The 25849-nt window shown below is 45.2% G+C and overlaps 1 protein-coding gene across 2 annotated transcripts; it reads right to left on the bottom strand.

The window, feature by feature from the left end:
- Positions 1-3577: 3577 nt before the first annotated feature.
- Positions 3578-19865, bottom strand: SLC5A3 (solute carrier family 5 member 3). Of its 2 annotated transcripts, XM_035315704.1 has the most exons (3): positions 19786-19865; positions 10364-10497; positions 3578-6553 (listed from the first exon to the last, which is right to left on the bottom strand). In XM_035315704.1, exon 3 carries the CDS (start codon positions 6249-6251, stop codon positions 4110-4112), a length of 2142 nt encoding a protein of 713 aa, XP_035171595.1. In that variant the 5' UTR covers positions 6252-6553; positions 10364-10497; positions 19786-19865; the 3' UTR covers positions 3578-4109. The 2 variants fall into 2 exon arrangements, with proteins under 2 accessions (XP_035171595.1, XP_035171594.1); XM_035315703.1 differs by lacking the exon at positions 10364-10497.
- Between the last annotated feature and the right edge of the window lie 5984 nt (positions 19866-25849).

Below are 25849 nucleotides of genomic sequence, written 5' to 3'. Positions count from 1 at the left end.
TGCATCAGAAGTCTCATGCTGGCCCTTCTGGGATAAGGGTGAAAAGGGAAACACAGATTTGGAGAAGTAAAAAAATACACAAAGGGTATACTGTAGGCCATTTTAGTTTCTTACAAAACTCTCACCATTTCCTTTCAGGTATTAGCAAAAGCTAACAGGAAAAACAAAAACAAAACAACAGTTAAAAAAAACCTTTGGCAGAAAATAGCTTCAAATCATTCATTTAAAAAAATTAAATAAGAACAGTCTCCCAGAATGTACTATTAAGTGCTCAAGAAGCCTTCTTTTTTTGACTTTTTTTTTTCTTATTTAAATAAAAGGCTTCTAACAAATTTCTGGGAGAAGATTCAAATATCTTAACAGAAAAATAAGTTAAGGGGAATAACAACAAAAAAGGTGTCATTCCAAAACAACTTTTTCAAGACTGTCATTCTAAGTTCAAGGCAATAAATAAACCCCTCGCGGCAGAGACAGAAGCCTAGTGTCCTCCTGGCTCTACCCCTGCGCAGCTAGCCAGTCTCACCTCGGAGGAGGCCAGTCATTAAAATTTATGGAACCGATTGTCCATTATGGGAGACACTATGTGGTTTTACCAGACTGAAAAGTTGGTGCTCGAACCAAAACATATTAACCGGGGTTTTAGGAAGATCATGACCAGAAAATTAGCAAAGGCATGTTTACGCTATAAAAAAAACCCTCAAGCAGCTTCTTACGCTGTAGTCTGTAACTCAAGGTGAGGTATTTGCTCACCAACAGTTTGCTTGAAGCCTTTTTAATTATTTTTTTAATTTATTTTTTGGGTAAAGGGTTTTCATTAAGTGGTTACATACAGCAAAGAATATTAGAAAGTTTTACGACCTCTAAGACTTACAAACAGAACACAGTTGAAGAAGCTGATGTTAGGCAGAGAGTAGCATAGAAACGTTTTCAAATAAGAGAAAAAACACTGGAGAAACAATTTGCTTAAAAGCTTCTTCACAATAACAGTTTGAAAGGTGGGGGGATGCAAAGTATTACTTCTTAGAGATTCTGACTGCCTGCCAATTATCACTGTGATTAATTCAGCAACTTGTTAGTTTAGCAAAAGAAAGAATATATTAACTTGAATACAGAGTATCTCAGATTCAACAGTCAAATGTTGCACTGTACATTTGGGAAGGATTGTGACTCCATATGATGGTCAAAGAATCAATTTCATCATGGATCTGATTGTAGTTATACTGCCCAGGGTACATGCATCCTATGCATTAACTATTTAAACAGAGTTCTGTTTAAACAGCAAATGGCCTGGGGGAAGAAATGAGGAAAAACAACCAGGGAAAAGACATTATAAGCAAGCCGCTATTCAGGTGGCAATAAAAGCTATGCCTTCAGCTTCATAACCACATAAGGCACCCTGGAAAAATAAGCAAGGATGAAGCAACAGGGTCCCTGAGCTAACCTGACTTCACAGGTTAGGTGGTAATGCATTTGTTAGTACTAGAGCCAAGAGGACTGGTCTGGAAAACCCAAGTACCAGCCGCTGATGGAAAGACATGCCGAGTTAGTAAGGGACAGTGCCTGGCATGTGAACCTCTTTCCCTGTGTCAAATCTGACATTCTGGATCCTAGGCTTTTCAAGGAGATACTGCTGATCTGAGGCTTATCCTTACCCTCCAAATTCATCTTTCACTCCACTATGATCAGTAAAGTTTCATCCTAGACTACTTTATCCTGCACAGAAACAATTATGTTTTATATCTTACTTTACATATATCATCCTTCCCAGTTCCCCCCAATAATGAACTGAGATTCCATTAACATACTTCAAATACTAGGACTTTACCTAGTACTATTAAAAAGAATTTTAATTTTTTTTCTGAATGAAGGCAGCCACACAAACTAAGAAAACACGTCTTGTCACACTGGTATTAACATCAAGACTCAGGTACGGTAACTCTCCTCTTCTCCATATATTCCAACGCAGCCCTGACACTTATTACCTTATTTCCAGTTACTCTACTTTCCAGTGGCAACAACTAAAAGAAGACAGAAGTCAGACATCTCATCCTCTAATTAAAGGCTTAGAACTAATTGGATTCAACTGATTTCAAAACAAAAAATCTCCCACGAAACTGGACACTGATCAGTTTACCTGAAAACGTGCATTATATACATCATACTCCTATAAGCTATTTACACAGCCTGCAGCTTACAGGACCACTGTAATGGAAAACAAACTTTCTCCAGCAGTCAATGGCAAGATTAACTCAAATTTCATCTCTACAGAACTTCTTCTAAAGTTTACATTATTAAATTAGACTGCCAAGGAGATGTTTCTGGACTCTTGAATCTATACCGTTACACAGTCGGCACAATGCCTTGGGCTGTTTTTGGCCTGGCCAGTTACTGCTCTCCCATACAATTCCCCAGACAAGCTCAGGAGCAAAGACAGCTGCAGGAATTAATTTTGGAGGCAGTTTTGTGGGGTAATAGGTGTACGGCCACGCTCTGTCAGCAGGCCCCAGGGCCTGACACCAGCCCCTGACTTTGTCCAGTCTGCAACTAAGCACATAACCAGGCCGCAGCCTGGCTAAGCAATGGCTACCAAGCTGACTGCTGCTGGTTTCCAGTAAGGGCAAAAGCACCCAGGTTAGGAACAGGTCCTCCTGTTTTACTGAGGGGGCAGTGTACGAAACCCTCACTCTGCTGCCTTTTGGTCTGCTGGACCCCCTCGACTCGCCAGCACATGTACCCCACAGAACTGGAGGACTTCGTCACTGTCCTCTGGGAGGAGAGACCCTTGCTGCCTCAACACCTACTAGCCACCTGAGACTGCCCAGGAAAAGGTTCAGGTTTTTGGGTTGTTGGTTTTTTGTTTGTTTGTTTGTTTGTTTTTGAGGAGTCCTCAAATGCCAGCACAGATTACTACTGCAGTCACTCCTCATCTCCTGACACAGAATCCCTTGTGACTCATTCCTCAAAAAAGGTCTGGGAGCGAAAGGAGAAGTGGGGGAAGGCATTAGGTAAAAGGACTCTGGAAAATAAGGACCCCTTACACCTCTTCCCCCAGCCTCCTCCTCCCTTCCCACTTCTTTTTGTCCTTACAGACTCAGCAGTGGTAGGGCTGTGGAATATTTTCTTTTAGACATACATCACAGAAGAAGAGTTATTTTTTGGCATGTTTACCAAACTGAAGACATGCAAGCCTCCCATTTCTCTTTCTCCCTTGTGGTAGAACCTACGTGTAGGTTTTTCTCCACAAAGAGGCTAACCCGAATTAGGTCAATGACAATACAAGGCTGAAGGTTTGGGGACAGACAAGGTTGAATATATAATCTTTCAACATACTACAGATGTCCAATAAAGATAATTCCTTCCCTCCTCCCATTGACAGTTTGTTATCTCCAGGGTGTTGTTTTTAAATATACTAATTTTTCAGTAATGGAATTAACAGTAAATTAAAAAAAAAAAGACAAACATTTTCTTACAGGGAAAAATGACAGAAAGCTATTGACAGGTATCACATTTTAAATACTACAAGATGAGAAAAATATCATCCTGTTGTTGCCAGAAGAGAACTGAGAAACTGAAATAACTAGAAGCTGTGAGCAAAATTCATATGTATTAAGTTGGCCAAGGTAACACAGTTACGTTACAAAGAACAACTATACAATAATGTGTATCACAGCCTTACATTTAAAAATCTTTCAACACAGCTTTAATCGTTTCAGATTTTACACATAGGTAAATGATTACTTGTTATCTTCACCTTCATGTTGACTGAACTCTAGGGCTGCCTGACTTCAAACACAGCCACCTGCCTGCCTTTGGTATATTTATACATGTATTCGTGGAAAAAGAAAAGGTTAATACTGCAAATAGGGAAAAGAGAAGAAAAAAGACAACGGGGAAAAGGAAAAGACACCACACAACACATTCTGCCTTCAGCAGAGATAGGACAACATGTCTCAAATGGTCTCTAAATAGGCTAAAGTTGAGTTGATTTTACAATTATAGCGTAAACAATGCCTGGGTTGCGGTTATGTTATTTGGAAAAAAAAAAAAATTCCAGAGACCTGTATCAACTTCTGTATGTTTAGCCATACCCTTAAAAGTTCACTGTTCACTCACAAAGAGAAATAGACAAACATGAATATTCCAAGCGAACAGACACAGACCAGTCCAGTATTTAGTAATAGCTTAACTTTTGGAGTCTCTTCCAGCATTTGTAAACAAACAGTCTCTTCCTCGATCTCCCGAACAGCTCTCTTGTTCATGTTTTTACTTTTAAAGCCACAGAACCAATCTATGAATTTCAAATGTCTCTCTCTATCATCAGTTTCTTCCTCGTGCTTTTTCTCACCCATCAAAGCTGCTTGTCCGTTCGAATAGCAATCAACTGGTGTCTCAACTTCAGAGTGACTTACAGAAATCACTGGGTTGCTGTCATCTCTGCAAGTGACCAGAAGATTGATATCCTCAGGCTTAATATTTTTAATGTTTTCTTCAGATTTGCCATTTGGAATGATATGATTAGCGTTTTCATTGCACCTCAAGATGTTCTTTTCTTGCACTTTGTACAGCTCCCCCTTTGCAGTATTCTCTTTTACATTCCTGTTTCTCACAGCCCAGAAAGTGGTTGTCCGAACCTGTTCCTTTGTAGGCGGAGGCGTAAGCAGGCTCACTATAAAGGTCACAATCCCAGTGATCCAGAACAGAGCTGTAGCGACATACATGTAATGGATGTTTTTGATAAAGCTTGGCCTAGTATCCGGCTGGTTACACTCCGGAGCACGATAGATAAACGCCAGTACCAACCGTATCGCGCCGAGGACAAACCCAGCCATTCCACCATAGAACGCCCCCTGTTCATTGCAACGCTTCCAAAATATACCCATAAGAAACAGAGCAGCCACTGGTGGGGTCAGATAGTCTGCTACCTCTTGAATATAAAGGTACATCTGACCGCCTTGCATTTCTACGATTATCGGGACCCAGGCAATGCTTATAACTACCATGAACGCCACAAAGACTCTTCCTACAATCATCAGTTCTCTAGACGTCGCGCTCTTCCGAATGAGTTTGTAGACATCAAGCGTGAATATGGTGCTAGCACTGTTGAATATAGAGTCCAAGTCACTCATCAGTGCAGCAATCATCACAGCCATCATCAGTCCCCGCAGACCAACTGGTACAAGTTTCATCACCAACCGTGGGTAGGCAATGTTAGAGCATCCAGCTCTGCTCCCGCAGACTTGAAAGCAGTGTTCTGGATTAATGCAGGCGATATCATCTGCAAACAGTATTCGTGAAATCATCCCTGGGACAACTATAATAAACATCGGCAGCAACTTTAAGAAGCCTGCCATCAGAGTGGATCCTTTGGCATGAGCAATGTTTTTTGCAGCTAAAACTCTCTGAACTATGACTTGGTCAGCACACCAGTACCAGACAGAAGCTGGGGTCTGTCCCAACAGAAATCCAGGCCAGGGAATATCTTCATCTGTTGGCTCGCGCAACATTTTAAGAGCATCAGGCTTTGGGTCCACATTGCAGGAATCAGTAGTGGAAATGTTGTAGGTTAACAAGATAGACGTAATATTTGGTGATGCTAACATGTACCTTCTTTTAACTTCTTCAAACCCACCAACCTCCAGAATACTTATGATCATAAGTGTGAGGGCACCGATAATCATAAGCAGAGCTTGAAGGGTGTCTGTGTAGATGACAGCCACAAGACCTCCAGTCACAGTCAACAGCGCAGTCATTCCAATAAGGAGGATTACTGACAAATAGAGGTTCCAACCTAGCGATTCTTGAATAAAAAGTGCCCCTGAATACAAGTCAACTGAAAGTTTGGTGAAGATATAAAGAATTAGAGACAACGCTGCAAAATAGATCTGAATTCTATGCCCTCCAAAACGCTTGGACAAGTATTCAGGCATGGTGTACACTCCTGACCGGATGTAGACGGGGACGAAGACCCATCCTAAAAGCTGCAAAAGCATTAAGGCGTTGAATTCCCATGCACCTACTGCAAATCCACTCGCCGCTCCAGATCCTGCGAGCCCAATGAAATGTTCACTTCCAATATTGCTCACAAACAAAGATGCACCGATAGCTACCCAGGTCATAGAACGCCCTGCCAAGAAGTAGCCACTTACGGTGCTTCGATTGTATTTCCACATGGCAAAAAAACCTATGCACATTACAAGCACGAAGTACAGAGCCACAATGGCAATGTCTGCTGTTTCCAAAGAAGCCCTCATTTTTGTAAACAAAATGACTTCGCACAGCTGACGTCCACTTCTCGCCCCCCAGCAAACGTCTCTTAAGCAACACGTGAACCAGTTAACATATATCAACACTGCGGATCAAATTCTTTGTCCCTTGGTTTGCTGTCCTGATGCTGGTGGTTGTGGTACATTTACTTTCTCCGCTTCTCAAATGGAAATTTGGAACTTAGCACGCACTTTTAATCCACATTCCACAAGAGCATCAGCCTTAACTCAGTTGATGTAGGAGAAATTCTTAGTTGCAGCTAAGTTTAGTGAGGCCTACTGTACCAACCCTGCAAGGCAGCAAAGACAAAAGACAAAGATTGAATTAGAGAAGAATTTCATGAAGTAATGAGAAAAAATTTGAAGTCTAGCAAAACAATCACTGAACACCACAGATTTTCCCCCTTATATTCCCTGCTGCATTTATGCAATCCATAATACACATAAATTAAATACTTGTAAAACTAAGAATTCCTTTTATAAGTCAACTTTAACAAGTACGTTAAGAGGCGCGGCAATTCCAGACTATGAAATGACCCAAATTCCCCAGAACAAGGCAAGAAACAAATGCATTTTTATTATTTCGTTACTTTACAGTCTCTCAAGTCTATTTCTCAAGCCACTAAAAATGCCTTCTCCTTGCAGACAATCTTAGGAAAGAGAAAAACACAAAGGAACTTTAACCTGGCTCATCATTTCCTGCATTTCTCTAGCACTTCTCCCCACAAATCCTGATAGATCCTGATGTCAATGCATGCACTGGAAACACCAGCTGGCTGCTAGAACTAGTATCAAAGTGAGGACATAATGCTGTCAAAAAACAACATACACTTAAAATCCCCTGGAGAATCGAGGTTATTCTGCAGGATTCAAGCAAGTTTGCACCTGTCTGGGGTACAGATTATCACAACAGGGTTACATTTTATTCTGAAAGCTCTTCATGCATACCACACACACAGAGTGAAGAAAGTCCCATTCAGCAAGATGACAAAAGCAAAACTGTGCCTGACATCCAGCTTTAGGGTATTTCTGCCTTCCACATGCCTTTTGATACCTGCACCTGCATGGTTTTGGGATCCTCTGGGAGCACTCTAGGCACCAGGAGGAAGAACCAGATGGATTTTGGCAGCTTCCAGTTGCTCGGATACCAGGAAGTGGTGTTCCCAGCAACACCCCTTTGCACCCAAGCATGAAGAGGATCCCATTAACCTCAGGGGCAAAAAGTTTGGAAGCCAAGCACACCCTGCTGTTCTATTCCTGAACCCCCCAGTCATACCTCATTCCACCAAGGCACGTCAGTGAACATAGGAACTCAAACTACCAGGACTGCAGCACTCAAAGTGGAGGGAAGGGAATAATAAAAAGGTTTGCTGGCAAATAACCAAGAAGGTGGGAAAGGAAGAGGGGATTAAAGAGCTGCACTATGATTCCTGTCTCTCCCATGGAGAAAGGATGTTCCTATCTTCTATTTTCATGTTGGAAAATATCATTTACCTATGCCCATCCAAAACCATTTAATGGGTTTACAAAGGGTTGAACGAAGTTTTTCTGCTCCCATTACCTAACAGGCACAGCCTTGGTATTCAAGCTTATTAAGAACAGGGCCTGACCCCATTCCTCTTTCCCACACACTGACAAAGCTAGGTATACAAATCACCAGCTGCTGTTCTGACCATAACGTCTGTCAGCCTTCTAAGTCCTACAAGCATCAGTTTTAGATACTCCCCCTTCCATCTCACTTGCAGAATCACTGAAGCTCTCATTTCCCCTTTAATTCATCTCTGATTAATACAAACACCGAGATAACGTACCAGTATTTGGGCAGTTTCCTGTTCAGCACCCTTGTAGTATATTCATTTGTTAAAACTAAATAAAAACAGTACACATTCTCAAATAGACCATACTAAGCTGTAGTTAAGGTTGAAAAACATGCATTCACACACCCTCTGCCTTACTTCATGTCTTACTGATGGCAGTAAAGGTGCTGACATAGGAACGCACACTTCTCATTAAGGCAGATGTATTTTAAAAAGAGCTTACAGCAAACCACAACTTCAGCCTTAAGGAGAAATTCACAATCATGTTACTTGTATGAGCTGGCTGTTTTTCAGCAGTAGCTCAGAATCAGAACAAGATAATAAGGGTTCCCCACCACCACCACAAACCCACATGAGAATACAGATATTCATTCTGTGGGAGCTATAGCCAATAATGAGAGACTACAGAGACATGGCACAAAATGGACTGATTACAGTAGTGTGCTAAATTTATCGTGCTCATAAGCCTCAAGCCACAGATGTATTTTAAATTCTTCCATAGAAGAATTCATATTTATCCCCACCCACAATTGCAGCAGAAGTTAAATGGTCTATTCCACGGTTTAGTTTAACCCAACATAAAATTCTAGACACTTCAGATCGTATGGTGCCATCAGATATAAGTGGTGCACACTATTCCTGCTCTTAAGCACTTTCAGGTAACACTTTAATAGTGTTGCTTCTTTTGCTACATTTCCTTAAGTTTTCAAGTGCAACCACATTCTAACATTTACGCCAACGATGCAAGCGTTTCAAGGGAAGTGGAAGGAGAGATATAACCGAGACATGGTAGAAAACAAGAAAAACTACTACACAGAGTCAGAATAATGGGCAAGCTAAAGAAATTGTAAGAAGTTATACTCTCCTTCTTCTACTGTCCTGCTCTGTTACCAAAAAATGTTGGACTTGAACTTTAGTTCACTTCCCAGCATTTTCCCTGTAGGTTAATCAATGACCTTGCATAACTATACTATATTGTGACATATATAAATCATGAAAATGTTCCATGAAACTACATCCATCTGATAGAAGAGGTACCCAGCTCACAGTATGGCTATTACAAGCACATTCAATCCCTCTGAAAAATGCGTAAGTAGAAGATGCAGCTGCCCTTGAATAAATTGTGACATTTCTCAATTAGGATACTCGCCAAACTACTACGGGCTAGTTCTAACCAAAATAAACAATACGTGAGGTTTCTGGAGTATTTTCCACTGGAAGGTACAGCCAAATCATGCATTTTAAACAAGCAGTCTACAGAGGCTTTGTACCATCACCTTTGTAATCAACATCTGAAATCTGCAGGGTTCAGCTTGCTCTAGGAGGAAGGTAGAAAATTTTCAGTAGCCCCTACAAATTTGCTGCACTGTCACTAAATTACTGTACTAAAGTAGCCTCTTGTACCAGTTTCTTATTAGACCTAATTCTAAAATAACCCTGGAACTTTTTTTTTTCATTATGAAAATGAGACTCGTCCCTCTGAACTTTCAGCAAGTTATGACCTCAAGTCTTGAGAAGGACTTTTGAGACACCCCATGTGAGTTTAATCTCAAGTTATTAGAGCAGCATACACTGTGGCACTGACAGGAAAAAAAAAAAAAAAAAAGAAAAAAAAAAGGACAGAAAGACAGCATTGCTGCCAAGGACTGTGATTTTTTTCCCTAGAGCTGTTTTCTGGCTGGATCGTATCAAAGACGCAAAACAATGTTTTTCCCTCTTGTGTGAAGATAGAAGGCTACAACTCTGGTGAAACAATGCTCATGTCTCTCCAACAGGCAGTCCATGCTATAAGAAAAGAAGAGTCTCAATTCCCTTAAGAGATACTAGATAATGCGAAGCAGATTGAGGGTGGGATTTTTAGGAGAAATTCATATGATTGCTTTAAAGGAAAACTTTCTCCACAGTGCTTTTCTAATAAGATGGGCCTTTAAATATGCCAGAATCAAGCTGCTCTAGCCCTGAAGCAACCATTTGGTTTGTGCTTAGTCTATTTCTCTTCTCTACAGATGGGAAGCTTCCCAGTTTACTTCCCTTTCCGCTGGCAGCTAAAGAGGTAGTCTTAATGATCAAAGCTGTAAGGGTTAATTTGAGGATACAGATGGCCATGTATCACACACAGTAGCCTCCACTCTCACTTGTTAGCAAATGATGTACTTAACTTTGTACATAGACTACAGAGTAGCTTTGAGTGTCTTTCTCAGAAATAGCATTTCTCTATTCCCACCTGTTTAACCAGGGGTATGCAACTCATTCTAGCAGCATTTTACCCATGGAACAACTCACCTGCATAAGCAGAACGTACCCAGATTGCCAGGCTCAACACCTGATTTCTCCACGATTTCACACCTTGAGCAGGCCTGCACAACATTCAACCCCTCGAGCGTGTTGTCTGTCCTTTTCAAACTGCAGGCTACCTGCTACAGAAACGCAAGTAAGTTCCTACCTGTTCAGTGCTCCATAGTAAACACAAGGTTGTCTGAGGCAGCCTCTCAGGAAAAAGAAAAAAAAAAAAAAAAAACCGAAAGCCTCTATTCCATTTATTACAGTTTATTACAGAACTCTAAAATACAAAAAAGGATAACAAAATGTTCTTCATTGAAAATTGATATGCATCAACTTATTCTTAATGTAGCACATGCCCTTGAGAAAGCAGGGGCTGCTCAATGCAACCCTAAACATCCAGGAACTGAGTTTCAGGACTTGCCCTAAAAAATGAGGAACTGGGTCAGACGGGCCAGGCGAGATCACACCCACAGACACAGTACCTCACAGGAAGAAGGCAAACTCAGAGGCAGCAGTGGACCCCTAGCATCTAATAAATGAGTTAAAGTCTGCAACATCACTTCTACTCAACGTGCTGGAGTGGAGGAGTACTGCCTTACAGTTACCCAAATCAGCAGCTGCCTGGCTCAGCCTGTTTGCCACATAGTTCCAGTCTGGGGCTGCAGAGCCTACATTAACACTTCTGCTGCCTTGGAGAACACAGGTGCCTCTCTGTAGCACCTGTGTAAATCACTGCCACCATAAAAGTCTAATTCCAGGAGCAAAGTTCAGGTTAGTCGGCCACTCAAAGGAGTTACCACAAACACAATGTGCTTTTATGTCTGGGGTCTCAGGAATCACTCCAATGCTGTTCTTCATCATTTTACAGCAGCATCAGAAAAAGAAGCTTGCTCCATAATACATTCTTTTCTAAAGGACTGAAGGAAACACGAGAGAAATAAGTAACCTGACAGCACACAGTTCAGCAGAAGAAACAGAGAAATGCATCTTTCTACAGAGAGGTGTGCTGCACTTGCCTGTCAGGAATGAAATGCTACTGCAGTCTCTTACAGAAGTTGTAACTGGAGTATCGTGAGGCCAGCTGAAGCTGAAGGCCAGTATGACTGACAGCATGAGCACAGTAGATCAAGTTGTTGTTTTTATTTTAAAATTTATATTATATACTTACACATTATATTCTCTCCCAACCTTCTGTCCTCAAAGCATATAACTTTAGTTCCCCCACCAAGTCACAAATTAAGGGGGAAAAAATGAGTAGAAGAGGATGCAGCATTACTGTAGTGCTTATGCAGCACTTCTAAGCACAGCAGAAGCTACAAGGCTACTAAAGAATGACAAAGCAAGAGGAAGATGGTTTATTTTCTGAAACCTACATCACTAGCAGTGCCTCAGCAAGCCACTTCATGCCACTGCCTGTGGCTTTCACATTTGGATGGCTTCTTTCCTCATAAATCCCCAGCACTGTGCCAGGAGTAATATATTATTTGTTTCTACTGTTCTTCTCAAAACTCCACACACCTTGGGGGAGGAAGGCAAGGAAAGAAGAAAGGAAGGAGAAATTTCCTTTTTATTAAAACAGAGGGCTACCAGAAAGAAAGACCATCTGCTCCATGCCTACCTAAGCATACTGTAGTCTGCTAACTCATGTCTTAAAGAAGACTAGTCCATCAGCTTACGTTAAACTGACTACTAGTTTAATGAAAACACGTAGGTAGGGACTTCCTCTTCTGCTTATCGCATCAAAGAACTGGTTGATGTTTACACAGGTGACAGATATTATCAATCAGTTCCTGAAGAGAGTAGAAAGTACAGCTGCTCAGCACCGCTGAGGGACTGGACCATGCTTCTCTGGCAAATTAGCAGAATCGTTCATGCCTTCACCAAAACTCCAGCAGATGGACACGAGGCTCAGATGCCCACAGATGGGTTGTCACTATGAGCAGGCAGCTCCTTCCCTCAGCAAGAAAACCACGCTTTCCTTTGCAACTCCGGATAGACACATGACCTTCTTCCTCCTACACAGGAACTGGAAGCAAAAGAGGAAGGAGGGTACAGAGAATGCACATGGTCAACAGTAACTAGGTAAAGAGCACAGTAGGGCAAACAGGGAACGCAAGCCATTTTTACTGGGGTGGGAAGGGTGCCTCCTCCAGGAAACGGCAAAAGGGAGAAGGTTCTGGCACCACGCAGAATTTGCCATGCCAGGTAAGTTTGTAAAGATGTCAGCTGATATACTATGTTGGCAGCTGTGGAGGAACACAGAGCCTGAAAACTCAAACTCCTTCTTGTGGTGGCCTATCGACATTCAGCAGTGCCAACATTTTCACTGGCGAGCACTACTTATCTGTGGATAAATTAGTTTAATGAAGTAGTTATTGATTAAGACCAAAACCAACAGAATAGATGCGAGTATTTGACTTCCACAGAGGACTTGGGACCACATAATAAGGGGCATAGGACAGATGCTACCATCCTATAAAAAGCACACCATCAGAATGCAAATGTTTCTCTCTACCACTACTCAAGATAACTTTCTTCAGCTGCAAGGCACAAAGATGCAATCCAGTTGGTGGTTACCAGCACTCACCAGGAACGGAAGTACCTGACATAACTCAAATAGAAAAATGTCTTGGTTCACCCCATTTGAAGAGGATTTAGACTAGGAGAGTAGGGACTTCAGAATCTACTTGAAGAAAGAGAAGGGAGCACTGGAAGTGAGAGTCACCATGCAACTGGGCAGAAGAGGAAGCTGACTCTTCCTAGAGTTTCCCAGACTAAAAAGAAACACACACTCATTAAGCTTACTCAGGACTTTGCCATATTCCTATCACATTTATGGTTGCCCACCATCTTTCCAACAACATGAAGCATCACAAGTTTAATTGATAGGTGAAACTGAAGTTTCATGGGCATATATCCTAGCATTCAAGTTAGGGGCCTTCCACCAAGCTTCCTAGTCTGCTGATGGTCTTGCTAGATTTCTGATCCTTCTAAGGCATTTCAAGACACCAAAATGAGGCATTAAAGAACAACTAGTACTATTCTTTGTAATTACCTACAGTGAATTTCTTTTAAGACAATCTCAACACAAGAGCATCATTTAAAACATTCCCCTTCCTCCATCCATGCTCTGCATATACCTCTGCTTTTACTTATTATTCCTTAAACGTTTGTGTAACTGAAGCACAAAGCCCGGCTTGCAAGAGGACAAACCAGGACAAATTTATTAAAAAAAAAAAAGGCAAGAAATAGCAGAACATCAGTTCTTGTGTAGTTCCTCCCATTCAAATTTCCAGAGTTCATGACACTCTGCACCATCTGCTGCCCCATGCTTGTTTCTGTTCCGTCTCCGCACCAGGAGCAATGCATTTCCATAGTCTCTCATTTCCAGCGCCAGTATTTGAACTGGTGTTCCCACAGCACAGGTCCTTAGCTTGCAAAAACCTTGCTCTGCTTTCTGAATTTTTACTTCTCATTTTTTCCTGTCCCACTTCTTCATGACGAGGTATATTTCACCCATCTGTCCTCCCCCTCGTTGAATCCCCCTTTCACCTCATTCTTGCCTCGTCTGCAGGATGCACACCAGAGACAGCCCTGCTGGTCCGGCAGGTAGGCAGCTTTGAAGGGAATAACCTGGTGCTTCTTTATGCTCTCAGTTAAACAGCACAGACGCTGATACAGGCAGCACTATCAGACAACCGTTTGCACATAATCAACATTTACACTACCAGAGATTTGTAGCAGAGGAGCTCTGAGCAGCTGTGGATCAAAAAAATTGACAACCTGCTCTGGTTGGAGTCTGACAAAAACAAGACAAGTGACTTGATCAATAGACAACAACCCCTGAAGCAAGTTTCCGGTGGAAACCGCCGGCATTACGGCTCTGGAACAAGGGACTCTGAGAAATCAGCTCCTGAAAGAATTTGTAAGGCAGCAAGAACTCTCATCGTTACAGATAAGAAAGTAAGTGTATACATACATTCAGACTCGAGTTAGTTTAGCAGGTAAGTCAAACTGATATAATGGACATCTTTAAAAGAGTCACTTTTGAGGGTTTTTACAACAAAAAAGCGCAATGACATGGTTTTATCAACACACCAGGTTCTCCTTCGTTCATTTTACAAGCACCTCCCTGATCATATGCACTAAGTGTACGTAAATCCATACACACAGTGAGCAAACGAAGAGATGCACAGCCAAGAGGAAACAGCACAGTGCTGAATAGGTAGCAGGGGCAAAGAGAGGAACTCTTAAAGTTTAAGCCGCCGTTTCTGCCTGCTGAAGAGCAGCTAGCCAAATCCCACCAAAGTCTGTCTGTCCCAGCACAGGCACAAGGTCCTGCCCACCATCCTACCTCAACACTCAGGCTCATGGCTTGAAAGCTTAGGGAACAAGAGGTGCAGAGTTAGCCGGGGCATCCCAGTACACACGTTCAGTCGCTGAAGAAGCCTGTCTAAACCAAGAGGCTTTTGGCTATTTTATTCCTGCCATCAGCTTAGTACTCGCTTTGGACAACTTTGCCAAATTCATCTTGCTAACAACTATCGGCTATAAAAAGGTTTAAACTACGTCGTAGAAGAGAATAATCCTCTACCTCCCCCATATCCAAGCCAGGCACATATCCCACACTTGGCAGAAACTTAAAAGACAGGCTATTCTTGGGTCTTAAGACAGAAAAACGGGAAATGTCAGCCAAGAGGGTATCGTTCTCCCAACAGGTCAACTCCAGCAATTCTGACAGAAACGCTAAGGGCAGGAAACAAAAGGCTGACCACTACAGGACAGTCAACTGCAGACCCTGTGGCTTTCCAATCTTCTTTTGGTTCCAACTATTTGGTCTTCTTTCCAGCACCTCCCCCAGCACACAAATCCTCCCCAGCCAAGCACAGGAAGGGGAGGAAGAGTGTGCAGGAAAATCTGCACTCATAATTCAGCTGCAGGAACAGGTAGGCTCACCAAAGAGGCAAGAAAATAAAAACAGTACCAGCCTGCTTACTGCCCTCTCCGCTTCCCCCACCTTCCTCCTAGCAGAAATCAAAAGCCCAATGGCTGCAGCTGCCTACACAGCAATTAAGCATAACAGTCAAGATGTCAAGCAACACTACTGCCCATTACTTTGGCTTTCTTAAAATAGCTGAATGATCTCCAAGGCAGGTAGGGCATTTCTGAAACGAGGCAACCTGCTCAGAAGGCAACAAACAGGTGCTGAACACCAGCCACACTGTGTGAACCCGCTAGCCAGACTGAGAGCTGGATTCACCATCATGTTACAGAGGGGCATGAAGGGTCCCCAAGCCCAGGGCTTTGCTGAAACAAGGTGATCAGACTGAGGTATGTACTGTGGATTTGTCCTTTGCTGCGGGTGAAGACCACAATGCCTGTGAAATCTCAACACACTTTCTCACTTTCAGTGAGTATACTCTTCTATAAGGAGAGTCTTCAAACTGCCCAGACACTTCAGCTGCAGTTGCAGTGCTGTCTGGCCAAGGACAGGCACCCAAACTCCAAGAGCTGAGCAGCAATGAGAGCAGTGAGGGGGTCCCTGTCCACTCTGCCCCGTGGTCCCTGGTGGCCGAGGCTCGGAGCAAGGTTCCTTGCATTGCCGCCCACCTGTCAGGCTGCTCAACAGCAGCAGAGCACGAGGAAGCCATTTCCAGCTCTTCCTTCCCTTTCCCTTCCTTCCCCAGGCTCCCAAGGGAGTTTTGGCTGGATCAGGAGGGCAGCAAGAGGAAGCCTGCCTGGAAAACAACCCGTTCCCCAAAGGGAGAGCTCCTGCAAATTTGCTATCAGGTCACTGCCCCTTCCTGCTGGCGGCCCTGTCCTGCCAGAACCCCCCCGCTGAAAGCTGCTCTCCTGGGAGAAAGTTAGAAATAATTAGAAAATCATCTCTGGCTACGGAGAGTGAAGTTTGGAACATGAACAGCTATGTCCTCACTTCGTATCTCTACCCTCCCCGCAACTGCAGTGTTGACTTCGGCTCTAGAAGGTTGGCAGTGTGTCTTTACACACGCCTGTGTGCTGCTGATAACCAGTAACAAGCCTGCCATCAACCTCTCCAAGCTCATCATGCTATTTGTCACTGGCATTTTGAGTGTAAAAAGCCACAGACATAGGCAGAATTCCTTATTTCCACCATAAGTTACACTTATTTCACTTCACTGGCTTCACATCCTTCTTTTTCCAAAAGCATCTCCTCGTACTCAAACACACAGCAATACAATCCAGATCTCCCACTGCAGCTGCTTCTCAAAGACAGTGAAGCCACAAAGAAATGCTGTAGGGCTTTGCACGTTTTAAGTTATTTATTTTGGGGGCACTTTTAGGGATTTCTATTATTTAGTTTTTTCTTGAGAGTCAGACCAGGGTCTTTACTGACTGAGAACTCTGTGCACGAGCAATCTACAAATGAGACTTGTAGTAAAAGTACCTGATCATACACTACCTACAAAACAGGGCAGAGAATGGTTGCTCAGCTTTGACTTCAGAATAAAGTCGTCATCTTTTGATATGAGTATATGCAGGCTACCAGTGATAAAGTTTGAAAAGTCTAAGTTTTTCCCCTTGCCCCCCAGGCTTTTGGGTACTGCTTTTTTTAAGACAACAAAAGGAAAGCTGAAGAGACTGAGGAAATCTGCCAAGAAATGGAAACACGAGCATCAGGTAGGACTGTGGAGTCATGATGGGGCCCTCCTAGCAGAGGGCTCTGCAACAACACCGAGGCTAGCTGGATACGGAGGAGCCTTGCTGCTGCACAACAGACTCCGGCAGTCCCAGCAGAAGCCACGTGCAAGAGAAGAATGACTTGAACCCGCCTCAGACACAGGTAGTACTAGGGAGCAAGGGAGTTTAAAGCAACAAAAATGATTTGGGGGGGAGTTTATTCTGCCTAGATCTACGAAAATGCCAAGGCAACTATTAAAAACAATTGTGGGCGGGGGAAACCCCGTAGAATCACGATGTTTGCCTCCCAAGAAAGAGCTGTGAAAGCCTACCAGACTGTAGCTCTGCAAAGGTTTGCGCTCAAGCTGCTGGGGTGCCCGCAGGAGTTAACAACAGTGCTAAAAGCGTAAGAAAGACAGGCTGCAGGGGCTTATTTTTTCTGCAGGGCAGGGGAGCTGTCAGATGAGGAGGAATACCGCAGACACCAAGCAAAGAGCCAGCACTCGCTCCAGTCTCAGACTGAAGGAGGTATTAGAGCATGCAGCCACAGCACAGAGGGACCGACACGCTAGTATGGTGAACATCTGCCTGGGGTCGTGGTATCGGAGAGCACTAGCGTTAAGAAGCAATGTAATTTATTCAGGACTGCATAGGGTAGCTCCAGCTTCTATAGGAAAGAAGTATGTAGGCACTGTAATTTCAGACTGAATGCAGGTTTTGACTAATTAAAATTAGCATTATGCTTCAATTTGTGCGTTGTTATAGGATCATTAGGATCATTTGTCAGGATGCAGCAACACTGCGCAGAATATAACCAGTACAGAAATTTTCCTCAAGTGTTTTCATTACTCAAGAAAGGCAACAGTAGTAAGATACTTAAAAAAAAAAAAAAAAAACAGAGAGATTAACTCCCTAGACTTTAGAACTATGCCAAAGGTAGGTTAGAAACAGCAGTATTCCTGAAGAAAAACTTAGTGTATTACCACTGCCACAAAGGACACATTAAGATACATCTACTACTAGGAAAGAGTGTACTAGAGAGTCAAAGAGAAAAAGGTTGCAGATGTTAAATCCTGAGTGCATCAATGGCTCTTTAGAAGCATTTTACAACTAAAAGCTTATCCCTGCATCTCAGTGCTCAAACACTTGGAATCAAAGATGCTTTTCACCAGCATATCACTCAGTGGCATTCTTTCAGAGCAGTCAGTTTATTGGTGTCTCAGTATGTCAGATTTGCTACACCTTCTGCCCTGTTCTGCATTTATAGGGTCTGCACAGCACAGTGCACCTCCCACATGAGCAGCGTGTATACAGAAAGCATCTCATCACTTTACCTACGGCTTACACGTGGACTGGGGGGACGGGGATGGAAGTCACCCTGTGACACATGCCCACCAAGAGAAGTGCGTTTTGCCAGGCTGAACGCTGCTCCATGAGGTGGTGCAGCGATGCCACCAGATTTGCTCCAGTTGCCGTATTTCTCCACTAGGGGACTCACCTGAGAAGTCTACTACAGCTTCTGCAGTTAAGCCAAGTTAAAAAAAAAAAAAAAAAGCCAACCCTGACATGTGGATGCTACATGTAAAATGAATGGAAATGTACTAGTATATGCAGCACATGTAAAGCATGAAGACGTGCCCCCGTAACTACGGGAGAAACTGAGCAATGCTATTTAGCTTCCTGATATGCTACTGCGGATAGAGGTGTTCATGTAAACAAAGGTTAAACGCAGGAGCAAGCATGTTCACATCGGGTGAGATCAGAAGGGCTGCAGGCTAGCAGAAGTGCTGCTACATCCCCACACCAGCACCGCATATTAAGCGGGAAGGTGGCAGATAAACAAAAGGCTGCAGAAGGACTGGCGAAGGACCAGCACCAGCTATTGTTTTCCAAAAAAAAAAAAGAGGGTCCTACCTAGACGGAGATGCTTCCATTTTATTAATATTCACGCTCAGGTCCACACGCACACCCTTGGCCCAGCTCCTGCCCGAGGAAGAGCATCGCGTCACCCCGCTCCCTCGCGCCCCGGCTTATCGCCGCGCCACCGAAGGCAGCGGCGGCCAGCAGCCCTTCGGAGGGGCGATACGGCCAGCCCTATCAGCAGAGCTCAACTGGTGTCACCAACGGAAAATAAGCACGTTAAATAAACTAACTACGCTAAAAAAAAATAATAATAATAAAAAAGATATATTAAAAAATGGTGTCTGGAGGCTTCCGAGGGCCGGAGGGGCGCAGGGCTGGCAGCCTCCTGCCCGCACCAAGGGGATGCCCGCAGTGTTGCCTCCGCTGAGGCGAGGTCAGGCCCGCTGGGGAGGCTGTCAGCCAGACACCCCACGGCACCCCACGGGGGAGGCTGAGGGGTGGGCGAGGGTCAACGGGGCTGGGGAGGGGTACGGAGGGCGATATAAGGGAGTAAGACCCTGGTGCTCGGGCTTGAGACCTGCGTGGGCTATGCTGCTAGGTGCACGGCTACCAACTCATTTGGGGGGGAAATAAGACAAAAATAAAGAGGTAAAAAAGGGGGGGAGAGGGCAGACAGAGGCGCACGCGGGAGGCTGTGGCACGCTGCGCAACTCCGCTTCAAAATACGGGGGGGGAGGAGGAGGAGGAGGAGGGCCGGGGGGGCGCCCCGGGGGAAGGGGCCGGGGCAGGGAGACGGGGGGGGGGGGACGCGAGGAGCCCCCGGGAGGCTGTAAGGTGCCGGGGGGCCGCCGGGCGCCGCTGGCTCCCTCCCTCCCGCCCGCCTCCCCTCCCTCACTCACCCGTTGCATGGCTTTCAGGATCAAAGCCAGTTCATAGCGGGGCATCGCAGGGCTGGCGGCGGCGGGAGGAGGAGGAGGAGTGGGGATGCGGAGAGCGAGCGGGGAGGAAAGGGGCGGCGGTGCCTGAGAAGGGGGGAAAGATGAGGAGGAAGAGGAAGGCGCGTCCCCGGCAGCGACTCCTGCCCGCGCGGCTCCCAGGCTGCACAGACACCGGGGCGGGCGGGCGGGCGGCGCGGCTTAAAGGGCGCCGGCAGCTGCGCAGGCTCCGCCGTTCCGCCCCCTGCCCGCCGATGGCGCCGCCTCCACGGCCGCCGCGGTCCCGCACGCGCCCGCCCGGGGGGCCGCTGGCTCCCGCCCGCCTCCTCCCTCTCCTCCTCCTCCCTCTCCTCCTCCTGCCCGGGGGCTGCCCCGGCCCCCAGCGGGGCGGAGGGACGCGGGGGGGGACGCCGGAGAAGGGGGGCCCCCGAGCCGCGCCTCCCCCCTGCGGCGGCTCCGGGCTTGCGCCCGCCTTCCTCCTTGCCGCCGCCGCCGCTGCTGCTGCAGGGAGTGGAAATTTCCACTGTGACCGCCCCCCTCTTCCCCCCTCTCGGCACCCGGGACCGCGCGGCGATGCCTCGCAGCCCACGGCCGGGCGGCTGCGGCCACGGCCCCACGCTCACGGGTGGGGGCACGGCGAAGGGTGCCCGCGGGTGGGTCCCCCAGGTGCCTTTCCAGAACCTTCTGACGTGGCCGCGGTGCTCCTCGCGGGAAACTCACTGCCCTTGAGTTGTGGTGTCCTCATGCCCGCAGAGTTGGGGTCACTCCCAGTGAATGTTAGCTTTTTTTTTTCTTTTTTTTTTTGTCCTTTTTTATTTATTTTTTTCTTGATGCACTTGGTGACTGCTGTGGTTGTGCTTGGGTGCCTGAGGGACACCTAAGCTGAGGTCAAGCCAATGGAGGTGACCCCAGTGGAGGGTCACCAGACACCAGCTTCCAGCCCTGACCGTGCTGCCAGTCAACAAGCACCCACAGCCCCAGAAGAGGCACCTTGGAAGAGCCTCACGGCATGGTCAGGCGGGCTTGAGAAAGATTTCTGTTCTCCACAGCATAGAAATGTGCCTCAGGGGTACCACCTAATCCCACACATGCGTTTAAGAACATCCCAGAAATACAGCACAGAGCTGGCTCTGAAGAGAGACCTCGTGCTGAGTTTCTGCCCTGGATTTTGAAGCTCTCTTGGCCTGGCCCTGCCTATGCTCACCAGGTGGCACATCTCACCTCTCCTGACGGCCATGACTCAAGGTGATGAGGAGGCAGGGAAGAAGGCAGATCTCCAGTTGAAAAAACTTTAATGAAATATCCCAGAACCCCGGCTTCTTTCTGTATACCCTTGTCCCCTTGTACACCATGTCCATATTCTCTCCAAAACTTGCTGGAAATCCCATGCCCCCTGCCCTTCAACGGTGCCTAACCTCTTCCTCATTGTTTACGTACATCTTTAACCTCCTCTTAAAATGAAAGGGGAATTCATACCTCGCTCTGAATTGACGTGTACTCTCACAAACTCAGACTACCTGCCTACAGCCCCACCCCAGTCAGAGAGGCCTCAGCTGCCCATCCCTGCCTGTCTCGACCCCCCCCCCCCCAAAAAAAAAAAAAAAAAAAATTCCATCAACTGGCTTTTGCTCTGTTTGCACAGTGATGACATAGTAGCTGGTAAAACGAACCCAAGATGCAAGCACTGCTAAATGAAAACTTTTCCCACAACGACTTGCAGCACAGCCAGCACTGGTAATGTTGCGGGCGTTCCTCTTCTCCAAACTCGAGTTCTAGGTCATTCCCTACAGGTGCTGTGGGGCAGCACCCACAGGGGCTTTGTTTTAGGAGACACTTTTGTGCACCACTACAAGATGTCAGCTGTTCAGGATAAATTGCCTGTGCACAAGTCTTTGCACATACTCCCAACCCACAGCCCCCAGCTCAGGTAAACACCTGTGCTTTGGCAGTAGTTGCCAATCTGCCAGCTGACAGGTATAATTTACTGCCTGTTGGTGCTTACCACATACAAGCCTTCCCTGGGTCATTTTGCTTTGTGTTTTCTTTGTTGCTGGTGGTGGTTGGTTGTTTTTTATATGGCATTGCGTGGAGTGAGCTTCCTTGTTGTCCTGAACAGCTGCCTGAGTTATTCCAGAGGAAATCCACATAGTCTGCAAATGGTGGTCCCCAGTGGAGGGGAGAGTGTCCAGGCACCCCTGCCACATGGACACGAACAGATAGCAGTTCCCACCCTGCTGTTGATGGTGTAGTCACACATGAACACACTGTTCTCGTCCCATGGAATGGAACCCCTATCCCCTGCTGCTCTTACCTGTGCTCTACCTGCTTAAAACACCCATCTTCCAGAAAAAAAAAAAAAAAAAAAAAGAAACACATTCAACTTCTCTTCTCACACAGAACTTCATGCAACTCCCCAAGTCTATATACTGAAATTTCTAGTACCACTCAAATGTCAGTATTTAATCTCAGTTGGATATACATTTATATTCACCATTCACATGCACTTTTAGCTACATTCCACATCCAAGCCCCACCAATACACCTCTGCATGTGGCCAACAAGCCCCCCTTCCCTTTTCGTGAACCTCACCCACACATGTCCTTCACCACAACATCCCAAGACCCCACCAACAGAAGACAGCCTGAGTCCATTTACATCTGGGCCTGAGATCTGTTTATGCACACAGCATGGTTGTGCATGAGATCTCACAAACACACTCCCAGATATGTGCTCCCATGTATAGAGAGATCTCAGTGCTTGAGGATTCTCTTGATATGCATATTAGCAACACAGGTACTGTGATTAGCAATTTGTGTCTGAATACCATGCGTATATGGGCCTCTGGTCTCAGGCACCATGCCCACATCCAGCTGTGCACACTCACTCATGAGCTGGCTACTGCGTGTATATGCGACATCCCATATCTTTGTGAGAGTTCCTCACGCTTTCTGACTTTCTCACTGCTGATGCAGTGTGTCCACGCTACCTTGAATCTCACAGGTTGGTTTGGTCCTCAGAGCACTAACCACAAGTATCCAAGGACTGTAGGGAACTCTCATTTACCGTTTCAAAGCACACAGTTGTAGAGGAAGGTCCAAGAAACATGTAGTGACCGTGCCCTGAGTACTCAGAAAGCAAACGCGAACCGTTCCCACCCCCCGATATTCTTTTTTTTTTTTTTTTAAGTAATAAGTGTAAATATGTGACTTGAGAGGCCTGAGTCATGGCTTTTTCATGCTGGAGGTTGAGGGTGCTACAAAGGCAAGCTGTCCTTTCTACCCATTAGCGTCCTTCATGCCCATCCCTGTGCCAAACAGCAGCACGGAGAGCATTAATGAGTAACATCACTCTTTCTAATAGAGCACAGGATAAAAATACGTCCTCATGCATTCTGTATGCATATGTAAATACAAAACCTATCTTCTGAAAAAGCTTTTGGAAATGTTTTTGGGAATTCAAAAATGTCATGCGTATATCTCATAGACTTCTGATGAAGAAGCTGCTCCAGTATGGTAGGAATTAAGGGAAAAAATAAAAGAAAATGTGTTGTGTGTTTTTAAAACCTGAAGATGATCTTTAATAGCCTGAGCATAACTATATTGTGCTTCTGTGATTTCTTGCTTATGATGGAGTATACCTCATTGTGAAACACGGACTCTGTGCACCACAGAAAAGCCAATACTCTCCTCTTAATCAAAGCTTTAATTTCTGGCTGTGATACTTCACACAGTATCAACCCAAAATCAAAATTTATCACAGGTTTAGTACTAGGATGTTGCCCATCTTGAACTCCAAATCAGAGCAGACTTTCAGAGGCGTTAGTAGAAAACAGGAATTGCCTGTAGAAAGAGATCTGCCATACACTGATACACTGCCAAGTGTATTTTTGTTTGCTTGTACTCATGTTTGTCTATAGACACAGACAGGGATGTAGATACAGATACAAACACAAATACAGATCTGGATACAAATACAGATACATGCCTCTTCTCCCTAATATCTGCTCACCTTCTTGGCAGGGTTTGTAGCCGAGCACTGAATACCTGCAGTAACAGGAGGTGAACTAGCTCATACAAAGCCATCGTGGGAATACCTGCGTGGCTCTGCAGCATGGTAGTGATTGTGGTCTAGACCTACTCCAAAGAAGTGATGGGTGGAGCTGGATCAGAGCTTTGAAATGCCAGAAGTCATCTGATCCGAGGGAGAAGATGAGCAAGCCAGGCTGAAGAGAAGGAGATGATAGTAATAGATGGAGCTGTGGGAACGTAGCTCTTAGAGACATGGGCAGGGTTTTCCCTGGAGGGAGGATTAAAAGGAAACAGAGCTGAGAAAGAAATGAAGGAAAAGTCAAGGAAGAAAAAGGACAAAGTCTGGGGCAAAGAGCCCAGAGCAGAGATGACTGGAACAAGGAGGAAGGAATGTGGAGATTGGGATGTGATGCTCTCAAACTGGGAGTAGGGTTTAAGGAGAGGATATAAAAGGGGGGAAAGGAGAGGGGAAGTAAGCATGGATGGAGTAAAACTAGGATTCAGAAAGGGCAGTCTTGAAGAAGACTAAGAGAAAGATGGGGCAGTAAGAAGTTGAATGGACCGTGCCAGAAGTGAACAGGCAGAATCATGCACTTCAGAGCTTCTAATAAAAATGCACATCTGGATTCCCCACCTACCCACAGCCACCAATCCTCTGTCAGCAAATACCCGTGAATCTCCTGACAAAGTAATTTGTCTAATATTGCCCCTGTCCACACATGGATGACAAGCGACTGCTCTTATCAGCTTCCCTGTTAGTTCAGAGTGGCAGGGCTCCCTGCCATAGATCTAAAGGCTCCAGCCCTAATGACATTTACAACAATATGATGCCACATGATGGAAGGGGTTTTCCTTTTTTTTTTTTTTTTTTACTGTTTGCTTTTTTAAAAGCTAGCTAATTGGACATATAAAATCTTCTTTAAATGAGGATTAGGTTGCAAAATCAATACCACATAATGTGTGTAATTTTATCCTTCCTCTCACTTGCATATGCATTTTCAGATAATTGCAAATAATATACTTGCATACTATTCTTTCCATGGGATCTATTCTGCATTTACTTCTCAGGGTGGAGCTGCTCTGGAGCTATGTCAGGAGCTACCTAGTTGAAAAGGCCGCTATCTGTATGATTTTTTTCACATTTATTTCAGAAAATGGAAGATGTGCAGTAAAGTGACGGTAAAGGACCATGTGAAGAAGAAGGATGAACTCCTGGTTAAAACAGCTGAGCTTTGCCTTAGGGATGGATTCAATCCCTCCTTTGCTGCACAGTTCTTCTGTAATGCTGGATAAGTCGGTTAAACCACACTTGTTGCAGGTGGCCATAAATTTCATGCTCCTAGTTTCTGGGTATCTGAATTGAGATTTTGTGGTCTAATTTGCAGAAGTGACGAATGATCCCAGCTGAAACTGAATTCAGTTGGTGCTGGATGTATAAAGTGCTCTGAATGGAGAGCATAGCAATGTCTTGAAATATTCAGTTGAAATATTAACTGTCTCAAACTGCGTTGTCAAAATCTACAAAACCTTAAACTACAGATACTTCCAACCCAAGCCCATCCCGAAACCATTGCACCCAAGAGGTAACAAAAAGTATTTAAGGCTGGGAATTCTTTTCTGCAGAAAGAGGAGGAAGAGGTGTCCTGCTGTCCAGCCTGATGTCCCAGGAAGTGTCCTGCCCACCAAAATCCCAAATCCCAGGTGGCGTGGGAAGGCTGCTGTGACTCACCTGGCCCTCTCACAGGGACCCTCCACCACTGTTCATTTGCACGTGTGTTAATGGCTCTGCCAGGCAGGACCGTGAACAGGTCAAACACGGTTACATGGAGATGGGAGTGGTGGTGGAGGGTCAGGGGGCTCTGACAGTGTCCAGTTTTTCCAGACGAAGGCACTGGCTCTGGCGCTGTGGAAATCAAGATGTGGTTGGGGAGGAGGAGCACTCAGGTTGCAAATGGTAGCTTACCAGGGATAAAAGATGACAAGGAAACACCTCTATAAAT

Source organism: Oxyura jamaicensis, chromosome 1 (genome assembly GCF_011077185.1).
Source record: "Oxyura jamaicensis isolate SHBP4307 breed ruddy duck chromosome 1, BPBGC_Ojam_1.0, whole genome shotgun sequence".
Taxonomy (NCBI): domain Eukaryota; kingdom Metazoa; phylum Chordata; class Aves; order Anseriformes; family Anatidae; genus Oxyura; species Oxyura jamaicensis.
The sequence above is the reverse complement of the archived record's forward strand: the minus strand, read 5'-3'. Positions and strand labels throughout refer to the sequence as shown.